The 27,599-nt window shown below is 47.4% G+C and overlaps 1 protein-coding gene across 1 annotated transcript in view; it reads right to left on the bottom strand.

Annotated features, from left to right (window-relative positions):
- TMEM132D (transmembrane protein 132D) overlaps positions 1-27,339 on the bottom strand; it is a 722,321-nt gene extending 694,982 nt beyond the window's left edge. The window contains exon 1 of the mRNA XM_077159548.1: positions 27,226-27,339. Coding sequence (XP_077015663.1) covers positions 27,226-27,304 — 79 coding nt within the window. The 5' untranslated portion in view covers positions 27,305-27,339. The remainder of the gene's footprint in view (positions 1-27,225) is intronic.
- Between the last annotated feature and the right edge of the window lie 260 nt (positions 27,340-27,599).

The following is a 27,599-nucleotide window of genomic DNA, read 5'->3' as shown; positions in this document are numbered from 1 at the left end:
CTGTTAGCCGAGGGCGAGGTGGGACTGTCGGCCAAGGATGCAGAGTGGACTTGGCAGCTGATGGAACTGTTCTATGTCTTGATTGTGACAGTGCTTACAGAGCACATACATTTGTCAAAACTCCCTGAACTACACACTTAAAATGGTGTGTTTTATTCTATGTAAATTATGTCAATCAAATTGATTTAGAATGTTAAAAAAAAATCTATATTCACTTCTAGTAAATAGCTTCTACTTGGATTATTTTAAGTATTTCCTACATCCATGATGAAAAGGCATCTTACAACCTCCAGCAGAATCCTCCCAGGAGATGTAAGAACGAGAAAACCCTTCTTGCCTGGGGCTCTGGGGGTTCCCGTTCAGGATTTCATGTAGTAAAAGCAACTGGACCAACCCACCTCATCCCACACCTAAACCCCCGTCCCTGTCACGCCATGTGCCGGCGCACATTCAGGTGTCTCAAGGCAGACCCGAGGCAGGTGTTGCAGAAGCATGGGCCTGCTGCAGAACCGGCTTTCTCGCATAGCACCAGCCTCCCCAGACTTCATGGAACAGCGGCTCATGGTGCCCACCCCAGCAGGCCCCCGGCATGTTGGCCATCATCTAGCCAGGGCAAGGGTCAGCAGGGCCTCTGAAGCAAGCAGAAGGCAAGGAGTAGGGCAAGAGGCAGTCTAGTGGAAGAGCAGTCAGTGCCAGCATTACCTAAAGGACTCAGCACCCGTCACAACCTTCCAGAATCCGAACTCGGTTCACCTCCATGGGTTGCTGCTTCCTCCCTACACCCAGCCTTCAGCACCGTTTTCTCAGCCATCACATCATCTTGCTGTGGTTTGGTGTTTGTTTTATAATGTGGCCCTCTGGCTCCCCTCTGCTCCCCCATCACCCACTGCCCTGCGCTCGGTCAACCCCTTTATTAAGCCATGCACCTGGTGCCTAATGATATTTTAATTTGTCAACAATGGTTTAGACAAAGCAAGTTCTTATTAATTTCATGCACCAAATAAAATACAATAAACAAGAAAATGCAATTATGCTTAAAGTAGGCATAAAAATCCATTTTTTCTGAATTAGGAGCAATTACCTTGACATGATTCCTGAGCTCTACAATTTCAGGGAGAGATTTTATGTGAAAAGGTTTGGTTGTGTAAGTAGCTGTCTTGCCAATGGGTTTGTAGCCCAATTCGAACACACACACGTACAACCTCTGCCCATGTCCACATCTACATCTAGACTGCACAGGCATGCCGCACTGCACTGCACCCCACTTTGTCGTGTTTCAGATAATGCGCTTTTACAAATCAAAGGTGTGTGGCAACCCTGTGTCAACAAGGCCATGGGCGCCGTCTACCCAGCTGCATTTGCTCCCTTCGTGTCTGGGTCACATTTTAACTAAGCTGTGTACAATGGTTTTTTAGATATAATGCTACTGCACACTTAACAGACTACACTATAATGTAAGTGTAATTTCTATATGTTATATGGAAATTCAAAATAATTCCTGTGACTCGTGTCTCACTTTATTGAAATGCTCGCTTTACTGCAGTAATGTGGAAGCGGACATGCCACCTGTCCAAGGCGTGCCTGTGTCTCTCTACCCCTATCTCTACATCTAAACATCTGTATGCAACTATCTTCCTATCATTTCTATGTCTACATCCATACAGAGAAACACAGAAAGCCAGAAGCTGTACAACTGCCACTAAGGCTCTCATGCCTGAAATCCTGACCCAGGGAGACACATTCTACCTCCATTTCAAGTAAGTCTGCTGACCCAGGAGTCATGGAAATCTACTGTTCTCATCCAATCTACAGTTTCAGCCCAGGCATTGCACCATAGCCCATTAATCACGGAACCAAGCAGAGCCTAGCTCAAGCTGAGCCCATGATCCATTTCAAATCCACAGTCTGACACTCTTTGGAAAGCCTCCGTGGAAAGGAGCGCTCTCTTGTTTTTCTAGTGAAGTAGCTGAGAGGACAGAGTACTTCCGGAGTTAGCAGCCATCTTGTCACCATGTGGCGTGTCTGCTCAAGAATGAAGCCAATCAAATAAAACAGAGCCAAGAAATGGGAAGAGACTGGTTCTTACTGGCCTCTTCTGCACGTTCCATGTCTGACTAGTCATGAAAGCCTTTTAGTGCGAAAGCCAATCATTCCGCATTTATGTCTCACCCAGTCTGAGTTGGACTTTCTGTCCCTTGCATCCAAGAGTCCTGAAAAATTCACCACACTGAAACTCACCTAAATTCATCCAACAAACATACTTTAGGAAGCCTCTAAATATTGGTTCTAGCCAGTGGTATACAAGAACCAGCTCTACCAACTTGCTAGAGATGACTGTTGAATCTCCGGGAATTTTTCCTGCCAGGTGCTAAACTGTCAGGACCTTGAAATGAGCCAGGTGGGCACGAAAGCCAATGGTTAAACATTGACCACCACGCTGGCTTAGCTTCCTGGATGCTAAAACAACCACCATACAATGGGCTGGTTTAAACAATGGGAATTGACCTGCTCATGGTACTGAGGAGAGAAGTCCAGAATCAAGGTATCAGCAAGCCAGGGCTTCGCCCTGAAAACTGTGGCACTCTGGAGTTGGCTGCCTGTGATCCTTGGTCCTTGGCTTTTTGTCACCTGACAATGCAAATGGTGGCATCTTATTCTTTCTTTTACAGGTTCCATTGGCTTCCGTCTGCCGGCTGCTCCTCATTGCTACTCTCTCTTTGGCCTTCTCTATAAAGCCTTTTCTATAAAGCCTAAAGGGATAGGATTAAGACTCATCCTCATTCAGCTGGATCACATCTTAACTGAACTGACCTCCTCAAACGGTCCTATTTACATTGGATTTGCACCCACAGGACTGGGTCAAGATAAAGAACATGTTTGGGGGGTGTTCATAGTTCCAAGCCATCATGCACACCCTTTGGTTCTAGTTCTCCAGTGTTAAAAAGAAAACAAAACAGAACAAAAAACCTATCTTCAGAGGCCATGGAAGAATTCAAATCCCATCTCTGAACCTCATTGAAAATCCCCCCGGCCCTCTAGCTTTGGTGTGACCTCCCCATTTCTAACTCCCATCAACCAGGGCACCCGGATTTGAAGGGGAGAGGGATGGGTAGGGAAGGCAGCAACTCTACAAACATCTGTGTGGGTGGACCTCTCCAATGAGCGGCTTCATTTTATGTGCCAGGTTGGCTCAGAACTAAGGTGAGGACCCCTGAAGGTGAGACTCCACATTGCTTCCAGGACAGCACCTGCCAGAAACTTCAAATTTAGATGAACACCAGATGACCCTCTAATTGAGTGACTTCTCAGTGTCAGCAGCAGGCTACCCAATAGGATTAAATCTCCCTCCTAAATGGTACAAGAGAAGGGCAACAGAGCTTATGCTAATACCCTGTTTTTCTTTCCTGATACAAGGACATCTTCCCAAGGAGGAGTTCAGAGGTACAGAATTCCTAATCCAGTTGGGTCAGGAGGTAAAAGAACAGATGTTTACCACGCCGTAAACATGAACTTTCTGATGGAACAAACTTCCTGATCTCCAGATTGAACAACACAATCCACTGCCTTGCATCCTTCCCTCCCTGCATCTCCCGCTACCCCCGCCTGCCAGGCCCTCTAATGTGGTATTAGCTCCTCAACATTAGCTGTTCAAAAAGACTTTTCATCTGACTGGGAAATAACATAAGATCCGATGTTCGTCCCAGTCTAAAAGCTTTAAAGGTCAAACTTGCTCAGCTCAAGGAAGAAAACAGACACAAAGAACAGAGTTTAGAAGCACGTTGCTGGTTGTGGTATGTGTCCATGTAAAAAGTTGTTCTGTTTTGTTTTCTTTTTAACAGCCGAGAACTAGAACCAAAGGGAGTGTGTGGTGGCTTGGAACTATGAACACCCCCAAAACATGTTCTTTATCCTAACCCAGTCCTGTGGGTGCAAATCCAATGTAAATAGGACCATTTGAGGAAGTTAGTTCAGTTAAGATGTGATCCAACTGAATTAGGATGAGTCTTAATCCTATCCCTTTAGGCTTTATAGAAAAGGATTTATAGAGAAGGCCAAAGAGAGAGTAGCAATGAGGAGCAGCCAGAAGATGGAAACCAATGGAATCTGTAAAAGAAAGAATAAGATGCCACCATTTGCATTGTCAGGTGACAAAAAGCCAAGGTTGTGGTATGTGTCCAAGTTAAATTTTCAGAGCAAAAGCCAGAGAGCACCTCTCAGTGCACCATTTTCAAACGCTTTTGCTTGTACAAGATGTAACCTCAAATGAAAGGCTCTGGGTTAAATGCTGAACAGGATGTTGACTGTCCATGCTTGGGTGGGCGAGACAATTTCTACCATGTCAACAAATCCATTAAGAAAAGATATATTCTGTGCAAGACTCAAATATGTTTCCACTAAACAAGACCTTGGGAATCATACAGTGCTTACTTCACACTTGTAAATAAGGAGAAGACCAGGTGCCTCTTAATAAATACCAGAAAGCTGGGGTCAGGTGCCCTCCTTCCAGTCTGCAGCATGCAGCTCTCCTGCAGAAAACAAAATCTTATTCGTGGCTTGCTGAAAAACCCTAAGCAAGTCAAATATCTGGCCTCTCATAGCTCTGCTAGACAAAGATATTAAGAAATTCGTGTGTTACAATTGTAGAAGAGGCACCATTTAGATTGAACAGTACAGATGGGTATTTCTTCTGATAATTCATTGCATCAGGCCTACACAGCGTAGACTATTTATCTTTAAATCTCTTTTCTCAAGTCATAAGATCTGATAGAAGAGGGAGCTTCCAAGCAGATGCATTATTCTGATTGTGATTAACAAAATGGAAAGGAGGACTGCATGCCAAGAGGGAAAAAAGCTGTTGTGATTGTCATTATCACACCATCACACTGATTTACTGCAAGTCAAATCAGGGCAGAAATGAAGACAATTAAAAGAGAACCAGACTGTGATCATCTACATTATTATAAAAACAAACAAGAAGAATTTAAGCTGATTTGTCAAAAGCAGCATGAAGTTTCAGGAACAGAATTTTTTAAAATCCCAGCTCTTTATGGAACCACTTCAATGGCTGGAAACATTTCAATGGCTAGATTCTGAACTGGTGTGAACCCCTACCAAAGAATGGATTTTCTTGGTGAGAATTTCTATTACCTGGTTGAAAATCATCTCCTTTACAAAGGAGACCGAAAGCACAGATAAACTATCTAGAATAAAATTCACCAGAAGACAGCTCTGCAAAGATTTGACTTCACAAAAGCAAAACAGTGTTGTTTTCACTTTTGCAGGGGTAGGAGGGGGTACTTTTTGTGGATAAATTTCATATCACTTGTAAGAGAATAGCATCCCAGGCTCAACTGAGAGTTAATGAGATAGTGGACTTTTAAAATGTAAACTGATCACACTTTGCTTTTTAACCCTCCATTGACTTCCCACTGAAATTCCCTACCTGAATTGCTGCCTACCCACCTCTTCATTTCACTGCCCACCACTGCTTGTTGCCACATCCCAACCCCAGTGACCTCCTACAGAGAACAGAGGTCAGTAAACTACAGCTCCAGGACTAAATTTGGACTACCACCTGTTTTGTACAGCCCACAACATAAAAATGTTTTTTACATTTCTAAATAATTGGGGGAAAAAATCAAAAGCAGAATAAAATTGCATGACACAAGGAAAATATATGAAATTCCCATGTCTGAGCTGAGGAATGACATTCTACTGGATCACGGGCAGAGATATTTGTTTGTATACAGTCTACAGAAACTTTTGCTCTCTGGCAGGTCATAAGGTTGCAAAACCTCAAGAAGAGACCAGCTAGCCCTTTACAGAAACAATGTGCCAAGCTGCAGCTTAAAACATCCACCTCATTCCATTTAGAGTCTTCACCTCACCCCTAGAAAGTTCTGGTTCCAGATATCCTCCTGAGTACTTCAGGTCTCTTTTCAAATGTCACCTCTACCTCACCCAAAGAGCACCACGCTCACTCTTTATCCACTGGGCATTCTTTCCCAGCACTTTGCACTCTCTGAAATGACTGCTTATCCTTTTTTATTACCTGTCCTCCCACTAGAAATAAGCTCTATGAGGGCAGGCACCACATCTCTCTTGTTTGCCACAATGCCCTGCCCATGAGAGGTTCTCAGTATATAATGAATGAATGAATGAATGAATGAATGAATGAATTTATAGCAAGGAGGGCACCAAGAGGACTGCTTGGCTCTAGCTTCCTGTATTAGTTTGTTAAATGTTGCCAGAATGCAGTATACTAGAAATGGAATGGCTTTTAAAAAGGAAATTTATTAAGTTACAAGTTTAAAGTTCTAAGGCCATAAAAATGTCCTAACTAAAGTATCCAGAGGAATATACCTTGACTCAAGGAAGGCCTCTGTCACATGGGAAGGTAAGTGGCTGGCATATGCTGGGCCTTGTTTCTGGTTTTGTTGCTTCCAGCTTCTGATGCCAGTGATTTCCTCTCTAAGCCTCTGTGGGCCTTCAGTTAGCTCCTTCAGGACACGACTCTGGGTTTTGGCTTGCTTAGCATCTCACGGGAAGGCCCATGAAGATGTCTGCTGGGCTCTGCTTCTCCAAACCTCTGTGCCTCTCTCTGTCAGCTCTCCAAACATGCCCAAATGTCTGCATCTCTATTGGCTCTGAGCTTTCTCCAAAACGCTTCCTCTTTTAAAGGACTCCAGTAAACCAATCAAGACTACCTTGAATGAGTAAAGTCACACCTCCATCTATCAAAAGGTCCCACCCACAACCGGGTGTGCCACATCTCTATGGAGACAATTGTGTCAAAGCTTCCACCCCACAACACTGAATCAGGATTGAAAGAACATGGCTGTCCCCACAAGACTGGATCAGGAAAAAGGACATGGCTTTTACCTGGAGTACATAATAGCTTCAAACCAGCACTGCTTCTTTTTCCAAAGGACCTCCCAGAAAAATCAACATTTGCTGTTGCTTATAAATGAGCTTTTCAAGGGTCACTCTACTTCTGTGTGTCTGAAGCATTAACATATTCAACGTATATGTTGAATGCCTATCAGAATTTTAGAGCTCCATTTGCCATGTCTTATTTTGCTCCTCCTTCTCTTCCTTCTTCTTTATCTTCTTTTGAGACCTAACAAAAGACTTAAAACTAATAAAATTGATGCTGTCCTGACTCATACTTGGAAAGGTCTTCTGGGTCCAAGTTAAGAAGTGAAAGAGAAGATAAAAGGAAGACACCTGGACACTACGGGCACAGCTCATCGGAGACTGTTCATCTTGGCTGCTGCAGCTTAATAACAAACTTGACTGGTCTTTGCCCCCAGGCCTGGGAGAGACCCTCTAGATTTGAGGAATTTCCCATGATGGGAGGGTCTCTGTTAATCACCGTGGGCCCAGAACCAAAACTGAGAGTTCGTACTGAAGCAATGAGTCAGGGCATGGATAGGCCATGCCAGAAAGAGGCACCGTGTGGTTAGGGGCTGGAGTTTTGACCCCATCAACCACCTGGGGACCGAGCTCAACCACAGGGCACTGACCAGTCAGTTGCAGCTTCATGATGAGAGCCCAGTGGAAGCTCTGGGCAAGGAAGCTTATGGGACACCCCCGATAAATAACACACAGATGTGCCAGGAGGGCGGTGCACCCTGACTCCGAGGGGGCAGAGGTCACAGAAGCTTGGCCTTTGGGGAGCCTCCCAAACCTTGCCCCACGCATCTGTTCTTATAAGAGATCTACGAGCCATTTTAGCAAATTATCAAACCTGAGGGGGGAGGTGGGAACCCCAACTTTCTGGCCAGTTGGTCAGAAGTGCAGGGGACCCAGAAACCCCTTTACTTGCACCTGGTATCTGAAACGAGGGCAGCCCTGTGAAGACTGTGCCCTCAACCTGTGATGCACGTACTAACATAGGGAAGTCTGGAGCTGGGAGTTCTGGGGGCAGATGCCGTTTGCAGACCACAGACAACAAAGTGAGTGGGGAGGGCGTGCAATGAACAGAAGAGCACACTTTCTCCAAAAGAGGCAGCAGCCCCCCAGCGCCCAATGATGAGCATCTGTACAAACACCAGACCTGCCAGGGCTTTGTAATTCCAAGACACCAGAAATCCAGATCCATGCTAATTAATTCTCTTGATCCAACCATGTTGACAATCCAATTAAGGAAATAACAGCAGCATTCTGGTGATCAAACACAATAGGTGGGGCCATGGAATGGTCTTCCAGCTATCACTTTGTTAATCTGAGCCTGAAGATTTCCAATTTTATCAACGTCACAGTATTCATTCATTCATTCACTCATTCATTCATTCGTTATTTATGAGCACATTTAAAGTATTCTCAGGCTATATTCTCAGCATTATTCAAATGCCGAGACTATATTCGAGACTCCTAAAACACGGTCTTGCTCAAAAATGCCTTACCATCTAGTTCCAGAAATAAGACATGTGAGCCATACACACAAGCAAATCAACCTAAGTGAATTTCTTAGGTTGTGTGTGAAGTCCTAGCACCAAAGAAGCGAGAAACAAGCCGAACAAAATTACTGGTGAACCAAACTAAACTCTTGGGTGTTTTTATCACTAAGTCCTATCACTTAGAAAAAGGACTTTCAACATGTTCACGATCCTAGCAAAATACAACAGGAATAGGAAGCAAATCATCATTTCCTACTGAAAAATCATCCCTGCTTGAAAGCTGGGCTTGAAGAGCAGAAAAACAAAGAGTGGGGTTGATATTATTGACTGTCATCCCCCAGGGCTAGCACGACCACCTCTCATCAGTACATTGGCCAGGATGCCTTCAGCAACAAGTGACGCAACCCTCAATAGAATCTGAAGAAGGAAAGAGAATGTTTCACATAACTGAACAGCTCTGCGATAGAGGTTGTGGCTTCAGGCATGGCTTGATCAAGGCTCACTCAACGTCATCATGCTCGCCTTCTCACTGTGTCTTGTATTGGTGTACATCAACCTAACTGTTAATGGTCCCAACAAAATGTGACCTTTTCTTTACCAGGATTTCCATCAAAAGTTGTGAGTCTGCCTCTCCTTTCCAGAAGCTGGATCATAAATAAGCCAATCCCCACCCAATCATTGTGGTTCAGGGGATGGAATATGGAGACTGCCTCGTGCCTGGTTCACGTACCCACCTCTGCAGACAGGGACTGCCCAACCTCAGACTGTGGACTGAGACAGAGAAACAGGTGGCTCACCACACACACACACACACACACACACACACACACACACACACACACACACACACGGAAATGATGCTGAGTATGCAAACACAATGTACAGTCTACTACCACCGGAGTGAATTCCCTTGCCAACCCCAGATGAAACACTCTCCTTCAGACCTTGCACAGGAGACTATTAATATTATCTCAGAGCTGAGACGGAACCACATGTCAGCAATGTTCCCCCAGTGCTCACCCAGCTGAGCTGCAGCCACATTTAAAGAGTCACGATGGGGGCAACAAGAACTACAATACAAGGAGAGTTCTGTGACCGTTTCTTAATCCCAGCCATTTCGTGTCCACACGTCATACACAGGAATCCAGCTGGCCCAGGGCTGACAGTAAGAGGCATGAGTTAGCAGACAGAAGCATCATCCCTATTTGCTCAGATGAGAAGCTTCCTTCAAGGCGGAGGACAAATAAGGTTACAGCGAGGCACATTCATCTGCCTTCCCACAGACAGCCTGCAAACAGACAGGGGTCAGCACGGCAGGCCCAGATATTTGAGAACAGCTGCCTAATACTACCTGTTAAACAAATGCGCACATGCGCTCGCACACACGTCTATCAGCTAAAGCCTCAGCTTGCAGCCTCCCCCCAGAGCTGTTAAGCAGGGATGACAACCCATTCTGAAAGCCGGCTCCTGGGTATCTGGATATTGGCACAGAGGTAGCTATTTCTCCTCCAAGCATGCCAGGATAATTCTAACGTCTTCATATGAACATTCGCTGCAACATACACTCATGAGCTGCACAGGTTTTTCTTCAAATCTGGATGAATTACTCAGCCTGGAATCTGTACCAGACTTGGTCAGTGTTCAGTCGTTTTTTCCCCTGAGAACTGAGGCCATCAGCATCCACACAGCTTACCCAACAAGACTCAAAACCATGACCACCTATATCAAAATGATTTTACTACCTGTTTCAGGAAATTACTGCTCAGGAAGATAAGCCTCTGAAACAATAAATAAAATAACCCCACTGTCTGCTTCAGGAAAATTCCTGGAAAGAGGTTAATTTAAACAAGGTATTGCTCATCTGGGCCAAGTGCCCCCTTTCCATAACAGATTGCTCACCTGGGATAAAAGCTCACTTACGAAACAGTAAAAACGATGACTGCAAATGCAAATAAGTTATAAATATACCAAGAAGCACTTCAACTCCCCCACTCTGGGGTGTCCAACCCAGCCCCCAAAGTGAAAGATATACCTGAAGCCACGTGGGTTTAGGACCCAACCCTCTAAATGTCCGCCCTGAAATCCCTTTCCCGGAGGCTAAGGGAACTCCCAAGGTGGTGCCACCCTTCCTGCAGGAGGTACTGAAATGGTGGTCTCCAGGAAACAATGCTGGCATCTCAGAGCATCTCCTCGACCTTCTCCTGCTCTGTCTAGTACTGCAGAGGACTGCCACACAGATTCCACGTCCTCAGCTCCCGCATCAGCTGGTTTTAGCTGGGGCTGGGGCTGGGCCAGTGAAAGCTGCTGGCAGGAGACTGGAGGGAGGGAAAAAGAAGGGCCAGGGCTTTTGCTCCCTGACGCTGAGCTGGTGAGACCTCTCAGGAGGTGTCAGGTACACCTTCCTGCAGGACCAACTGTGCTGGTTTATGGCCTCTGGAAATACCATCTCCATCCCTGGACTTGTAGCCCAGGAGTGGCTGCAGGGCCTGCTGTCACCATTTCTGCACTCCCTCGTCTTCCCCTGTTTGACTCTCAGCCTCTCTATTACCTGTATAAACAATTCTTATTAAATTTCTTGCGCTAAAGTTATTTGAAATCCTTTCTGTTTTTCTGTGAGACCCCAAGTGATACGTAAAAAACTTCACTGGGGAAAAATGAACGTAATGAAAGAAATTCCAAGCATCAGATTTTGTGCCCCTTCTCTCATCACCTCTGTCACAACTCCCCAGTCTGTGCCTCAAGCCTGCACATTAGAATCACCTGGGAGGCTTTAAAATACAGACCTTTGTCAGGGTCCCATCTCATGCTTAAAAACCAGAATATCTGAGCCCGCTGCCTAACATCAGAGTTTCTTAAAAGTTTTTGGCTGAGATGTAGAGAATTGAAAACCATTCTAACAACAATTAAGCCATAAAATCAGAGTTTCATAAATATGAAAAAAAAATTAGCCTGAAATCCAAGTAAAGACAGGCCCCTCCCAGAGGAGAAGAGGCGTGGGCCCTGGCTCACTTCAGGCAGACATGGGAGGTGCCCCACGAGTAGACAGAGTCTAGTGGAAAAGGCGGACAAGGGCAAGATCAAATGGGGGACTTCAGCAAAGAGACTATTAAAAAATGTCAAATGGAAATGCAAGAAATAACATCATCATCATAATAATGAAAATCCATCCCAGGAATGGATGGAGAATATCTTCAATGGGATTATTACTAGATTAAAGATGGGCAAGGAAAGAATCGGTGATAGGATGATAGGTCAACAGAAGTGATCACAACTGAAATGTTACAAGGAAAGAACTCGGGGGTGAGGACAGAACAAAAGAGCAGAAGGCATGTGGGACACCATGGGAGAGGCTGGCTTCCACCTGACCGGAATCACAAGAAGAGACGAGAGAGGACAGGTCAGAGGAAATATTCTGAATATATACTGGGTTGATGACTTTCCAAAAATAACTAGACATAAAACAACAGAGCCAAGAAGCTCAGAGAATCTCAAGAAGGACAATTAAATTTAAAAAGAAAGAAAGAAAACACCACCAGCAAAGCACATCTAGATATCATATTCAAACTACTGAACAACAAATATAAAGAGAAAATTTTGAGGGCAGCTAAATAAATAAGACCCATCTCATAAAGGACAAAGATAAGGACTAAAGGAGATTCCGTGTCAAAAGCTATATAAGCAAGAAGACAATAGAGAGCTATTAAAGTACTGGAAGGAAAACCGCCCATCCAGAATTCTCTACTCAGTGAAGTTATGTTTCAAAAATGTTGGCAAGGGCGGGCCACGGTGGCTCAGCAGGCAAGATACTTGCCTCCCATGCCCAAGGACCTGGGTTCGATTCCCGGTGCCTGCCCATGCAAAAAAAAAAAAAAAGAAATGTTGGCAAAATAAGAATATTTTCAAAAAAAAACTGGGACATGCAGTTCCATGTAACCCCTGACACAATGTTAAAGCATAATGTCACCAGACAGAAACTTGTCATTTTAAAACAAAATTGCAATGCGGAAATATCAAGTGTTGGCAAGGACGTGGACTAGCTGGAAACTCCTATATTGCTGGTGGGAGAGCCAAATGATGGGTGCCACCATTCTGAAAAACTGTTTGGCAGCTTCTTGAAACACTGACCATAACACAAACATACCATGACCCAGCAACCTCATTTCTAGATACCTGCCTACACAGAAGTGAAAACGTGCTCAGACAAAATCTGCACACAAACGCTAAGTGGCTTTATCTGTAACGAGCGAATCTATGAACAACCTTATCCCCTTCATCGGGTGAAGGGATGAACAAACCATGGTGCTTCCACATCAGGGAACACTGTTGGCGATAAAAGGAAAGCGCACTGCGGAGATACACAGAGAGCTGGACGGATATCCAACGTATTACGTGAAGTGAAACAAGCCTAACTCAGAAGGCTACTCGCTGCGGGATTCCACTCATAAAACATTCTGGAAGAGGCAAAGCAAGAGGAACTAGGGTTGTGAGTGGGTAGTTAGCTCTGGGAGCAAGAAGAAACTTCCCGGAGTTTCGGAACTGTTGCACACCCTGACTGTGGCAGTGGTTACACAAGTGTACGCAGTGGTTACACAAGTGTACGCAGTATACAAAAAGGTGAGTTTCATTCTATATAAATTATACATACATTAACCACACTTTGCCAGCCCCCCCAAAACACACCACTCATGTGATTGTGCTGTTTCTAGTTCCAAGGTGTAGCCATGGGGGAAAGGCTCTGCCTTGACGCTTCCCCACAGAGACAGACCCTTCCCTGGGTGACATGCTCCAAGGTCCTCAGTCCGGGCTGCTCGCTGCAATCACCCGGGGAGCTCCTTAGAACACTGCTGACGCCCTGCATTCTCCACTCCGCTGTGGGGCCCGGTACTGGAAAACCTGCAAGTTCTCCAGGTGATTCTAATGTGCAACCAAAGTTGAGAGCTGCTCTGACAACAGTACTGCTCACAAAACTCCTAAGAGAAAACTTGTAGAACTATGTGCCCACTTGCACATTTTAAAATCGATAACTAACCTTTCCATCAGAGTTTCAATAGTTGCTAAGGATGAAGTTCTAGTGCATTGTAAATCTTGACATTTCAAAATGAAAGTGTTACATCACTCTTTTAAATGTATCCATTGGAATATAAATAACAGAATGGCTTGACACCCACCACCATCCATTTATAAAAACACATGAAGAAACTCTTCATTAACAATCAGAAATGCTACCTTGTTCGTTTTTCTCCTTCAATTCTCATTTCCATTTCAACCTCCTCACAGAATTTTATCCTACTCCGTTGCTCCTGCTGCTCCCCGCTGCTCCCCACTGCCCACCGCTGCTCCCCACTGCCCACCGCTGCTCCCCACTGCCCACCGCTGCTCCCCACTGCTCACCGCTGCTCACCGCTGCTCCCGCTACTCCCCGCTGCTCCCGCTACTCCCCGCTGCTCCCTGGGGCTTCTGGGGAACTCTGGCTTCAAGTTTCCTTCTCTTTTAAGGACTCAGCCCCATTCCCTTGGGCCACAACTTAACTGAACCTAACACCTCCAAGAGACCCTGTTCACAGTGGCTGCTCACCCCCAGGAATGCTGACTATAAGTAACAGAATATGTGTGTGCATATATATAACTTAACTTTTTAAAGTTTCTTCTCACTGTAATACTCGGCATTCAAAAGTTTCTTCAAGTTGGAATTATCACAATTATTACCGCAGCACAGCCAAGACAACATAAATACGTTACAAGTAAGTAATTTTTATAATGAAAAGTAAATTCGTATTGGAAATGCATCTCTTAAAGAGATATGGGGTGGGGTATTAAGCTGTCTTGACCAAACGCCTTGTCTGATTGGACTTTGGGGGACTCTGAACATTTTTACACTTTGAGGAAATCAATCATATGAGAGCTGAGCAGTGTCTTTCTTTTGTAAGTCAGAGAAGGTTTTTATTCCATTTTGTTTTATTTTAGTGAAGATAGGCAGGGTTGCTCAGGAATTAATTGAGACGATTAAGTTAAGAGAGAATCCGCGAGAAGCTGAGGACCTGGAAACAGATTTTCTTTTAAGTAGTCCATATGCAAACCTGTTGTAAGGCCTTGGTGTCGCCGCTCGCTGTACATGCTAGCTGAGAGCATATACGGTGCTTGAAGCAAAAAAACAGAACAGAACCACGCATGAAGCAAAAGCATGCAGTCCCCTGACATTATAGGTCAACAGGACACAACAAGGATTGCCCACTCATACATGGCATGGGTCAGAGAGATAACTGAGTGAGGAGAGCACTTTGGATTCAAGAAACCGGAGCTTTCTTTCTAAACGTCACTTCCCCACGTTTCATGGAGACCCGGGCACAAAGCCCCAACTCTCTCCTGCAATGAGCACAGTCGTTCCAGCCCCAAAACAACGGGGAGCAGGAAACAAAGAAAGGTAAGGAGAGTGGACAGCAGCTGTGCATCTGCCAAGCAGAAATACTGGCCCAGGGCTGTTCATGTTTCAAGAGGAAAATCCACATTTCCATAAAAAAACTTCTCATTTTGAAATACTGAAAAGATAGCCAGTTTAACCTACACGTAAATACGTACTCGGGCCACAGAATGGCCCCTGATAAAATCCGTCAATCGAAAACCACACCTCTGACGGCAAAGCACAATCAGGAGACTGGATGGTAAAAAAAGAAAATGCCTTTCTTCTCCATCTACTAGGGACATGCCGCTGCCTGTGTCTTATCGCTGTGCCGCGTCATCTGTTTTACATCCTTTAGATTCATGCGCTCTGCCTTAAAACTTAAATTGTAAACAAGAAAATACTAGTGTACTTTTGCTATCAAAAATTCCTTTAATGTATCCAAAGCAATTCTGTGAACATGACTTTAGGGACACGGCCTTGGTTTCCTAGGGCTACCATAACAAAGTGCCACAGATGTGACTCAAACAACAGAAGTGTGATATCTCAGTTCTGGAGGCCACACGTCTGAAAGCAAGTGTCTGCGGGACCGTTCTCCTCCAGAAACCAGGGGAGGTCCTTCCTTGCCTGGCCCAGCCTCTGATGTCGTCCAGCCATCCTGGGTATTGCTGGCTTGCAGAAGCATCGCTCCCCCTCACCTGTCTTCACGTGGCATGTGTCTTCACGTGGCCTTCTCTCCGCATCTCCGCGTGGCCTTCTCAACCTGCCTCTCTGTGTCTGGGGCAGGTTTCTTCATCTTCCGAGGGCACCAGTCAGAGTGGAACAGGCAACCTAAATCCATTCTGGCCTCCCCTTAACTAATCACATCTTCATAGTCCCCATATCCAAATAAAGCCCCATTGATGGATTTCAGCATTGATGGGTTGGGGGCCTATTCAACTCCCCACAGATAGTAAAATCACCTTTGGCCCAAGCGCACACTGCAAGATTTTGTCCTTTCCAAGGTTTAAATATTTGACTATTAGAAATATTTTCCTTCATCATTTTAAGGTTACATTGATCTCCACTAGAGGCAAAAACCAACTCCCTCCTGTGTACTGCCTAATTAAGGAAATCAAGCAAAACACTTTACTGGAACCAGATAAGCAGAACTTGAAAGGACCAGGCAGAACTCATTTGCAAGCTGCTTTTACACTGCTGTACATCACAACCTCTGCTTTCCCTCCTCTTCTTGACACTATTCCCCTGAAAGTGTAAATAATATTATTTGAGATGTTCTCTCTTCCTTTCAATATAATTCTCAGTAGTTCCACTAATCTCACATTTCAAAACATTGAATGCTTGTAAAACAAGCAATTGTGTGTTTTGATGCTTGCTTTTAACAGCTCATAACGCAAATATTTATTCACAACAGTAATTTCCATTGTGCATAGTTTTTACATCTAATTAAGGACTCTGAAAATTTACATTCATTGAAAACAGAAGCTTCCATTATATTTAAGCAAACATTCAAAAGACAGAATAAGTTCTCAGAGAGGACAAAATTCCACAGTGAGGACTGACCATCTAAGAAGGAACACAGAATTCTCTTTAAGGTTAAGTATTATAGGAAATAAAACAAGCATTCACATATTAAGCTTAAAATTGCATGACTCCAGAGTGGAGTGCTGCTTAGCTGGCCACCCAAAGTCCAGTGCCCCCTTTTTGGTAATAGCGTTCCAGATTATTCTGGGCACTAGCCTCCTACCTCCATTCTCAGACCGAGTGATTTGGGTGCCACCCCAGGTGCCGAAGCAGGAGACAAGGTGTAACATCAGCTAGTCAGCCTGTCCCCTCCACCTGGTCAAGGGTGACTGGCTCAGGACGGGCCCATGAGCAGTGAGGGCCCCGTGAGCCTGTAAGAGGCACCCCAGGACTGTACAGAAGCTGTTAAGAGAAATGCTCTCTTTCCCCTGAATTCAGGACTATGGAAACAACCCGCAGCTGGAAAACTATCTTTCCCAAATGAGGGCCAACATGTCTAAGAAAGGAGCCAGCACAGAGAAAGCATAGCTAGGAGAGCCTTTGGGACAGCTCTCAAGCACCAGGATCAAGCCTTGCCTGATGCCACCGACAGCCGGGAGTTCAGTTATGTGTGCCAGCATGTCCCCTGCTCCCTTTCGGCAGACACCATTTACCAAATACCTGTGTGCTCTACTAGGTGCTGGCCAGCAGGATGTGGACACAAGCAATGAAGCCATTTCCAAATCGGAACCTTCAGTGTCTCCTACACGACCACCTCGCCCTCTCCCTCCTGTTCTGCCGTACGTGGGGTGGTGTGTTCCAAATGGCACATCCAGAAGACGGAAGACGGCTCACCCAGACTCCCATGAATAGGATGCTGACATGCGTACACTTATTCATTACTGTGCCTTACACAAATGAAACCCAGGTGGAACTCTTCCCTCCAACCCACGGTTTCATGACGATTCTCATACACGTTACTTAATACTCCAAAGAAATCCCCTCACAGCTGGAAACCTGCTTTGAACTCTTTCTTTACAGCCTCTGTTAGGTGCTGATGCAAGCAAGGTAACCTGGAAGCCTCCTCCTCCTGAGGGCCTCCAGTTCTAAGAAACACAAAGAATCCTCTAAAAACCCTGAAGAGTGTGGAACTACTAGAAAAAATCAAATCTCAGATCCTGCTAGCGCCCGTGCAAGAAGGGATAGATCTTTACAAAAGAATTTGGCAGCAAAAGGTTCAAACTTTTCGAGCCACCAGTTAAATGTTTGTGAATCTATCTAAGGAAGTAACTCAAAAAAGATACCTATTTCCTGATAATGGTGGAAAAGCCAGAATTCATATCATTGAACTGCAAAACCAAAAAAACACAATACAACCACATGACAAAGCTGGGCAGACTTAAAAATTTATATTAACGATACAGTTCTGTAACGTGAAGAAGGGTTTCTACAAACACGTTAATTGACACAAATTGAGAATAAATGATGTGCTCCACCTTCAGTGAGGACACAACCATTTTAGAAATTCACAGAAAAACAAACAGAATGAAATACATCAAAATGTGAAGCAGCCAACCCTGGGTACTGAGATTATTCATTTTTACCTTACCCTCGTATCAAAAATAACGTGAAGCAGCTAAAAAACATAAATGCAATAGGATAAAATTAGGAAGTGAGGAAGCAGAGAGAAACAGAGAAAGAAGAAGGAACAAAGATAAAATAAATCCAAGGACAAAGCATATTACAATGCATGCCTTAAGTTCCTACACTTAGAAATTGCAAATTTGGCTCTGAGGGGCCTAGAGGTTGAAGCAAAGATACATGCATCATTTTGTTTTCAATAAATTTCAGTGTTTATATGAAAAAATAAACTATTTCTCAGGACAAATACAAGTTTTTTTTTTTCCTTCTAGAACTAAGGCCTAGGAAAAATTCTCCAGCACTTCTTAGGAAAAGGAAAATCTGTGTTTCAATAGATAATGTTCTATAACCATTTCTACAAATGTTTCTCAAATATCCCTAAAGAATGGCCAATAACCGAATGCCAAAGAATAACTCAATCTGAAGAATCTCACGTGAGTCTAGTTGCCCAGATTTCGGGGCTCTGGCTTGATGGAGGGGGTTGGGGCTTCTCTCCTTTCTGTCCTCCTCCTCTTCCCCTCCTTCCCTTTCCCCTCTCCCCCAGGCCCTTCACCACCCTTTGTCTTCCTACCTCTGTGAGCACTCCACACCCGGTGAGCATTTGTACACACAATGCACTTGTCTCACTTTAAATTCTGAGTAGAAAAGAAAAGCTTTGCCCTCGGATTATCAGAACTGTTCCACGGCAATCCGACCCGCCCACCCAGCTCTGCAGCCTCCCGGTCATAACCGACCGCCCAGTCTGCCACTGGGCTCCCATCCTGGGGTCCCCTGAGGCCCACCCCATCCCTTCCTTCAGTCCCTGCCGTGAAACCTGCAGGCCCTGCAGCCCATCAGGGCGGACACCCACTCTGCGGTCCGCTCTCTTCACGTGGCAGATTTCTGAAAGGCTCCCTTTGTTGACCTGGGTTAGTTATTCAGATCCCTGTGCCTCCGTTTTTCCATCTGTAAAATGGAAAGACTCACACTCACAGGACGGCGAAGGGATGAAATGAGGGACTAAAAGGAGAGCTTTAGAGCCGACCTGGCCCAAACGAGCACTCGGTGACTGGAAATGGCATCAAGGAACAAGCTCCCCTTTGCTCAGAGATCCTGCCTTTGCCCTCTAGAGCCAAAAAGGACGGAGCATATCCTTCCTTAGAAGGAGGAGCTGCCCTGTAATTAAAGTTGGTCTTCTTCCTCAGGAAAACTCCTCTGACCTGAACACAAAGTCCCGTCCCCATGTGCTGTTGTGAGAAGATGGCCCGGTCTTCCGTGTTCTGGATAGATTACACTTGGCCATTGCCCCCCAGCTTTAAAGGAAATATTCCACATTTAGCACAGACCTCTGGGTCTGATCTGACAAGGGCCGTGCAATATGGCCAAGTCTTTCACTCCCATAACTGCACCTGGGAGGCAGGTCAGCTGCCTCCTGGCTGTTCAGCCTTCACCAGCACTTGCAGTCCTCACTTTCTCCCGGGGTCCAGCCCCCCCTTTCTGCACACTCACGTCCTTCATGGGAAAGCCTCACTGGAATGCGTCCCCGGGCCTGAGTGGACGCGGGTGGGTGTGATGATGGAGCCATTCCGTTACCCCGAAGGCTGTGCCTGCAGCAGGAGAAGCCCCTCCGCTCAGCACCAGCCAGGAGGGAGGTTTTGGGGCGCCCGGTCTTTACGCTGTCATGACAGCTGGGGTTGCCAGCAAAAGGGGCAGACCCGAGAGAAGAGAGCCCAGAGATGGAGGGAAAGGAATGGACATCGGCCCAGGCCAAGCCACGTGAGCTCACGTGTTGAAGCGACAGTACGCAGCCTGACAACACACAGACCAGGATGATTTCAACACGATGCAGCAGGATGATGACCCAGGGCAAGGACACGAGGAAAGAAATGATTGCTAAGGAGTGCCCCAGGGTGTGCAGCCAGCCGCCAGGTCCGTGCTCTGGTCTCTGTGCCCAGCAGCTCCGGCAGACACATCGCGCCCTGGACTCCTCCTAAGCGCCCTCTCCTGTAAGCCCCTGTGACTTTCCACACAAACTGTCCGCGAGCCCCTCCCCTGTGCTTCCCCAGGTGGCATTAACGGACCTCAGCCCACCACATGCAGGTGCCCCAGACGTCTCGCGTGGCGCTGACCTCAGGGGCTCGCTGCGCCCTCCCCGCCTCTGGTCTTCTGGAGTTGGAAGGGGCCTCCCACCTGCTTCTCAGCCAGCCGCGCGGACACACGCTGCCTGGGAGACGGGCCGAGCAGCGGGACGAGACCCTGAGCCCGCCCTCAGGCTGACAGGGTGCCACCCGCGGGCACTCCCCCCGCACCCATCGAGAGCAGCCTCTAGCACGTCCCCAGGCTGCGGGCGAGTGCGGGACGGCGCGAACCTCAGCTCCCAGGGCGAGTGAGATGCCAGCGGAACCTCGTCTTCAGTTTCCTCTGGTAGCTCAAGGGCTCTGTGGGCACCGCCCCCGCCCCAGCAGTTCCAGGGGCCAGACCGGTGCCTGAGGGGAGTGAAGGCAGCCCCCGCACGCACTCGGACCGGGCACGCGATCTCCTGGGCTGGTCCATGCCGAGCCTGCCCGTGCCCTCCTGGCCTTGACCTCAGGCCCTCCTGAGGGGCCGGGCACCCTCGCCCCACCTGCACCTTCTCAGCAAACCAGGAAACCATTCTGCTCCTCTCAGCGCCACGCGGGGGCCTGCGGACGGCATGCCTTCCACTTCCCTTCCATTCCCGGCCAGGCCATCTGGGGCAGGTCCTCTGCATTTATGAGTCTCCAGATCCATCTGGAGAGTCTGCCTAACAACATCCCTCCAGAGTGAACAGCCAGGGCACTGGAAAGCACAGCAGCATCCAAGCCAGCCCCTAAGCCCTCCGCCTCTGCTCCGCAACAGCAGTTCTGACTTAGCAGAGGGGGCGGGACGGGGCCAAGGAGACACAGGCCTGTGCACAATCCTCCTTCTCAGTCTTGTCTTCCTCGGGACACAGGCTTTGCAAATCCAAAGTCAGAAATGTGACTTTTCTGTCCTGCACTTTCTGCTGTGCCAAGAGCTGACCGTGGCCACGTCACTCACCTGCCCACAGAGCACACGGCAGGAAGGGGCCCTGGGCAGGGAGGGGACGGCAGAAGCGAGACAGGGAGACACCCACAGCCATTACGATAGTTCGGTCCAAGTCATCTCGGGACCCCAAGAGACGCTCTCAGACACCCCGTGAATCCCAGGCAGCTCTTTCAGAACTTCAGCGCCCCACCCCCTCCTTCAGTAGGGGTTTCCTGAAACAAAAACAACAGAAATACATCTAACTGACCTCTTTTCTTAGGGACCGCTCAGGGAGATTTCCATAACTTAAGAACTTAATGTAACTCTTGTGAACAGTTGAATGACAATTATCACGAAAAGTTAGAAACTCTTTGTGGCCTGTCTTTCCAAATTTATGTCTGACTCTTCTTTCATTTACATGCCATGCTTCCCCCTGTGAGAGGCAGAGAAAAATCGACATTTGAAGCCTCTTTCAAATGGGATTTTTTCTTGCCTGTTCTGAATATATGGGCGGAAATTGCCTACCTAATATCTGCTTCCAGTTTGCCTACTTTTGAGCTCAAGGCCCTACTTCTTCTTTAGACCCTAAAATGACTTCTGAAAGGGGGGGCATCCTAGGGGACCCCCTTGTCTCCGGGGCGCTCCCTGTTTTGTTTCGTCCTACAATCAGACTACCTAAAATAAGGGACACTCTCAATCTCTGGCTTATTTCACGACACACCCACGCTGCTCCCCTCTGATCACCACTTCCTCTTCCTCGAGCCCCCACAGGATTCTTTCAATAATTCATTCAGGCTTGTTGTCTGGCATCACCCATCCATATGTTCACAGAATCCACCATTCTCCCCCTAAAATAGGATGCTTGTTTATCCTTCTTCATCCTGCATGCAGCTTCCTCGTTCTTTACAATTTCCCAAAGAACACCAAAGGCAGCCTGCTCTTTACGTCCACGCAGGCGGGGGCCACATCTGATCCCCCCACGCCAGGAGCGTGGTTAAGGGACCCACACTTCCCTGAGAACATCTGCCTGTTTTTCAGTGCCCTGGCCGAGGGGACAAACGCATGTCACTCCATCAGATAAGCTCTTCAACTTCCTTGAAAGTAAACATCCTTGGAATTAAAATCTATTTTCTCAGACTCCCACCTATCACCCCGATTACTGCTGAGAAAACTACAGCACATGATTTCACTTATTCATCCGCCCACCAAATATCGAGAGCGTACCAGGTCCGAGAAAGGGCTAAGATGCAAATCCAGGTGACCCGAAATGCAATCCCACGTGTTCATAAGACGAGGCAGTGGGGGGTTTACACCTGGGCACACAGGAGGACATGAACAGGCCGCCCTGCAAGCTGCAGCGGTGCAGCCGTGGCATCGAGGGGTGCCCAGCCAGCGGCCTGGGCAGGAGGGATGGGTGCTGGCCCAGAGCTCTGCTAGCACCCCGGTTTCAGCCCGTGGTGGGCACTGGTCTCCCAGTGTCCAGAACACTGCTGAGGGTATAAGTCATCGAGTCTGTGCGCGTTTGTTCAGCCACCACGGAAAGCACACGCACCCTCTGGTTAAATCCACCGAGGCCCTCTCTGCCTTCTGAACAACTCCGCTGTGTGGACACGAGAGGGCAGCCATGTGACCTGTGGGCACCAGCCCCACCACACCAGGACCGTGCAGGTAAACCGGAGTCCCCGTGCAGCAGGCCACCTGCTGACGCCTAGGCAGCCCGCCCTGCCCTAGGTGGCTACTTCCCGTTGTGCCCTCCGTGGGGGGCACAGTCCCCACATCTCTGCATTCCTGGTCTCTGCGCCCAATGCCTGTCCTCCGTTAACATGGACCCATCCTTCAGATGAGGGCAGACCCCTCAACTGCATCCCAGTGTCGCCTGCGCTCAGACCTGCTCGGCCCTGGCACAGCACACCTGTGAGTCTGAGCCCTTTGTCCCAGGCAGCTGCTACCACTTCTGCTGGGCATGTTTGTCATGACTTTACTCCCAGAGGTACGATCGGTGGCACCTAACGGGTACTCCAAAGGTAGCGACTGTTACAGAACAACAAAGAGGGGGTGAGGGAAAGCAGAGGAGAAGACAAAGAGGCTTTTGTGGAGTATGGCACTGTCAACCTTCCAACAAAAACGGTGTGACAGGTGGTGCCACCATATATCATTACAACAAAGAGCTTAAAAAAAAAAAAGGCACGTGTCCACACAGGCTTGCCCAGGGAATTTTCACACCATCCAAAATGGAGAAATGACCCAAATGTCCATCGATTGCTTGTGAAAGGGTGAACAAAATGGACACAAAAATGTTCAGACTAGAAAGGAAAGGCCTCCTGATCCACGCAACGACAAGGGTGAGTCTCAAAACATGCTGAACCCAAACAGCAGTTGCTGTATGATTCCACTTTTATGAAATTCAAGAAGAGACAAACCCAGGATGTGTGGCAGAAGGCAGAGCACAGTTCCTGGGGCAGGAATGGGCATGAGGACTCAATGGGAAGTTTCCGGATGGTGCAGATGTCCTGTGCGTGGGATGGGCTGGTGGCCACCCGGGGGGAAGCTTCCGGAAGCTCATCGGGCCACAGCTGACACCTGTGCACTCGATGGTCTGCACACCACACCCAGCAGAGCCGACTGACAGAGACCCAGAGGAACGACAGGCAGTAACGCCCAGGCCTGAGGACGAGCGGTGCATCCCTCACCCTCTGTTCCCACAACACTCGCCAAGGCTCCACCGGGCTCTGAGCCCTCTGAAAGCACGCAGACTCTGGTTTCCGTTGGATGGATAAACTCACGGATGAAGGATGGATTGCGGAATGTGTGGATAACAATGGATGGATGACGACTGCATAACTGGATGAATGGATGAACACACAGATGACATAGAAAACACAAGTTTCTACAAAAAGGCATTTTTGGAGGTTTTTCATACTTTCCTTGTTTTCAGAATGGAGCTAATTTAAACATATATTCAAACATGGACTTCTACCTTTCTATGCATGTGTGTTTTTAATTATATTTATTATTTAACTCTTTAGTTTAGAGAAAACTAAACTCATTGTCTCCCCATTCCTCTACCTTTTAATTTGGACTGTATTTAAATACAGACAATAGTGTCTCTCTCTCCCTCAGACACACACACACAACCCACAACTCCCTCACTGCTGGATATTCCCTCCTCCCCTGAAGGCCTGGAAAAGGGGCCACTGTAAACTAAACTCCCCCAGACCAGGGGTGGGGAGAACATTTCCCAAATGAGAGGCGGAGCTCTGTGTGGAGATGCGCTCCACTCTGCCCTAACTGGCCTAACAGGAAGCTCTGAATGTGGAAGGATGGCCTTGCTCCTTGGGGTCCCACAGCAGCTCTGCTTAGGATGCTGGCTGCTCAGCTGGGAGCTGGAAGGCATGGCATTTTAGAATACATTGCTACAGCAGCCCCTTTCCCAGCGCCCCAGTGCGCTGAGTTTCTGCGTCTCCTGGGCATTTGCAACAGAAAATAATGAGGATGATGGGGGCGAGGGTCGTGACAAGCAGCCTAAAGGTGGCAACCTTCCTGACTGTGCATTTAAAAATCACCTTCCCCTCCAGCATCTCCAGCCTCCTCCTCACTTTTGTCTTTTAGCAGGCTGGGAGGACAGCACTCTACCTACATCAAGATCCCAAGAAGACCAGACCTCAAACCCAAGACACAGGTACCAGTGGTACCTTGGAATAAAGCCATTGTCCAGAGAAGGTGTGGACCATATGATAAGTCTGCTCGGGAAACTGTGTCACGGGGTAATTCCCGGGTCCCGAAGGCGTCAAAGGACCAACAATGAAATTTTGCTTCGAGTTGTTTTTCAAAAGATGAATATGTGGGTGGGTTTGCTCTGTGACCAATCATTTTCAGCTCGTGAAATTTAAACACGTTAAAGTCCAAGGATATTAGGCTGGTGTTAAAATGTGCATTCTGGTTCCTTCAAGGACCCATATTTTAAAGGCACCAATAGAAACAAAGTTAAAATCAACATGCTGAAAAAGAGATTTCATACTGTACTTGGTGATAATCTCCATTCTGCAATGAGTCCCAAACAAATTAGGCATTGTGTGTACGTGTGTGTTTACTTCCAATTAAAGTCCTTTCAAATACACTCATACTTGGTGTGAAGCCGATTTAGAACTTTATGGGATCAGAGATTCGTAGAGGGGAGAGCAATTTTGAGCACAATGGAAAAAGGACTGGCCCATCCCAGAGTTTATAAATCATATGTGCACCATGAGATCCCACTGCACACAATGTATTGATATTAGGGGTGGAGAGTTTGTTCTTGTTCTCTGGCATATTGTGACTAGTCACTGGATCACACTGCGCTCAGTGCTGTGCGGACTGCTGGTTCACTTCCCAGCCCCCTGGCTGAGCTGACTTCTCTAAACTCACACCCACTGCATGTCAGATGCTCGGCAGAGGGTGTCACTTCACATGGTAAGTTTTGGCCACCTAGAGAAGAAGGCTCCACATCACAGAGCAGCTCAATCAAGGATATTTTCAGCATTTCCATTTTTTAAAAAAAGTTCAAAAGTATTAGAGGATATAGAGTTCTCGTCAACACTGCTCAGTCAAATAAAGAAATCAGGAAAAGAACTACCTACAGAATTGAGAAAACACAATAGTTAGGTCATATATACAAAGCGATTTTGTACCTTTCTTAATAAAACCTTGTTAGTGCAGCATAAAGACAGAGAAGCCATTCCTATTATAAAACTAAGTGACAACCAATAAAAATCATGCCTTGCAGCAATATTCAAGTCTGCTGAGTTGTTGCTGTGGATTGTTTTTTTTTTTTTTTGTTAACCTCACATCTGCCTGGGTTGGATTTAGTGAATTCATCAACTGTTTCTTTGGTTTCTTCTGTACATCATAAATCCCTAGAAGCTCGGGTCTTAAAGATTGTTCTATCGCATAATTAGGAGACATGTGTCCACTACAAATGCACTTTAAAACACAGCCGGATAGGATGGGCATGGATTTCTCTCCCTAAATCATCACAGCACAAAACCCCAGCAAGGGAACTGTCTTGTTCTATTATCAGACCCAAAGCACTATAAAGCCAGTGGTTCTGGAAGGAGTCAGAATAAAAAATCAGGTAATTAAAAGTCTCTGTGCCTTGGGCAGGCCACGGTGGCTCAGCAGGCAGAGTTCTCGCCTGCCATGCCAGAGACCCGGTTCGATTCCTGGTGCCCGCCCATACCAAAAAAAAAGTCTCTGTGCCTGATAATTGGCTTCGAAATTCTAAGAGAGAGCTCATCTTGGAAATCTTCACAGCAAAATCTGTTTACAGGGATTTGCAGCATGCTGGAGACTGCTAAGAATCTGCACTTTACTCTCAATATATTTCTCTGTAGGAAAAGGGAGCTTGTGGGGAGAATCACACACACGCAGAGTCGCAATCAATAACAAGAAAAAATTGCTGGTACTTTCTACAATCTCCCGTGTGACTCAAACCATTTCTCCAAGGAATTACAGTCCTGAGCACCACACCTGCTCTTCCACTGAAAGGCAGGATGCTGATGGAAGGGAAAAGGAGGGAAACGGAGGCAGATGGAGAATCCATGGCTGTCTCATAGGGCTCTGCAGTGATAGTTCAGTTACAAGTTATGGTCTAAACTCCCCATTCACCTGGGGGGGTGCTGTCCCAGACAAGCAACCTGCAATCTCCCAGAGGTGAGAGGAGCCAGGGCTGAGAGCCTCCAGGTGGCCTGTCTTAAAGAGACTGGGGGCACTTCTACAGAGCTCATCCCTGTCACGACTTTAGCAGCCTGCCTGTGCTGCTCTAAAGAAATTCCCATACAGCAGGGGCACCCCAAAATCCATCCCTAATAGGTTGGTGGCAGCAGCAAGAGTCAAAGTTGACTTTCAGGAATCTTCCAGGTCTTTTCAATCCCCCTCCCCCGACTTCTAGCTCAGCCGTTCCAGAAGTCACCTTTTCCCTGAAATGTCTCCACAGCCCACATCAGCTTCCCCCTACCCGATCCCAGGCCCCCTCTTCATTCAAAAGGCATTCCTGGTAGAAAGAGTCCATTTTCCCATGTTCCTTTCCAACCTCACCTAAGGTCTCCCATTCAAGTCTTCCAAGAGGCACCTGCGGCCAAGGGGCTGTCTAAAGCCTTGGCTGCTGCACGCACGATCGTGCACACGCGCACAGTCACACCGCACACACCCACACCCTCTCCCCAACCCCAGCTCCATCCACCCACACACTCCCCGCCCAGCAAAGTTAGTCCTCAGGCCAGAGGCAGTGGCAGCGTCCCCTCACCTTTGGAAAACAGGGCGGCCAGGCTGATGAGCACGGGGGACCAATGGTGCCACAGCGTCCCCATCTCAGCCGGGAACATCCTGGAGACCCGGTGCGCAGGTCAGCTGCTCCCCGGCGCCGTCTAGGCGAAGAAGAGGTGGCCGCCAAGCCCCCGGAGGGCCGGAGCGCGAACTGGAGCACTAAGGAGCGCCCGGCTAGGGGCCCGAGAGGCCGCAGGGCCCTGCGCCTGGCGCGCGCCAGTCCATGGCCCGGCCGGAGGCGACCACCGCGCCCGGGCTCAGGAGTTGCTCTCGGGAGTCCCGCCGGCGCGCGGGCACCCCCCGCCTTCCTCCTTAGCCTCCAGCGCTATTTTTGCTTGTTTGGTTGTTCTTAAT

The sequence above is a fragment of the Tamandua tetradactyla genome, chromosome 5 (genome assembly GCF_023851605.1).
Source record: "Tamandua tetradactyla isolate mTamTet1 chromosome 5, mTamTet1.pri, whole genome shotgun sequence".
In the NCBI taxonomy this organism is placed as follows: Eukaryota; Metazoa; Chordata; class Mammalia; order Pilosa; family Myrmecophagidae; genus Tamandua; species Tamandua tetradactyla.
Note: the sequence above shows the minus strand (reverse complement) of the source record. Positions and strands in the feature narration are given on the sequence as shown.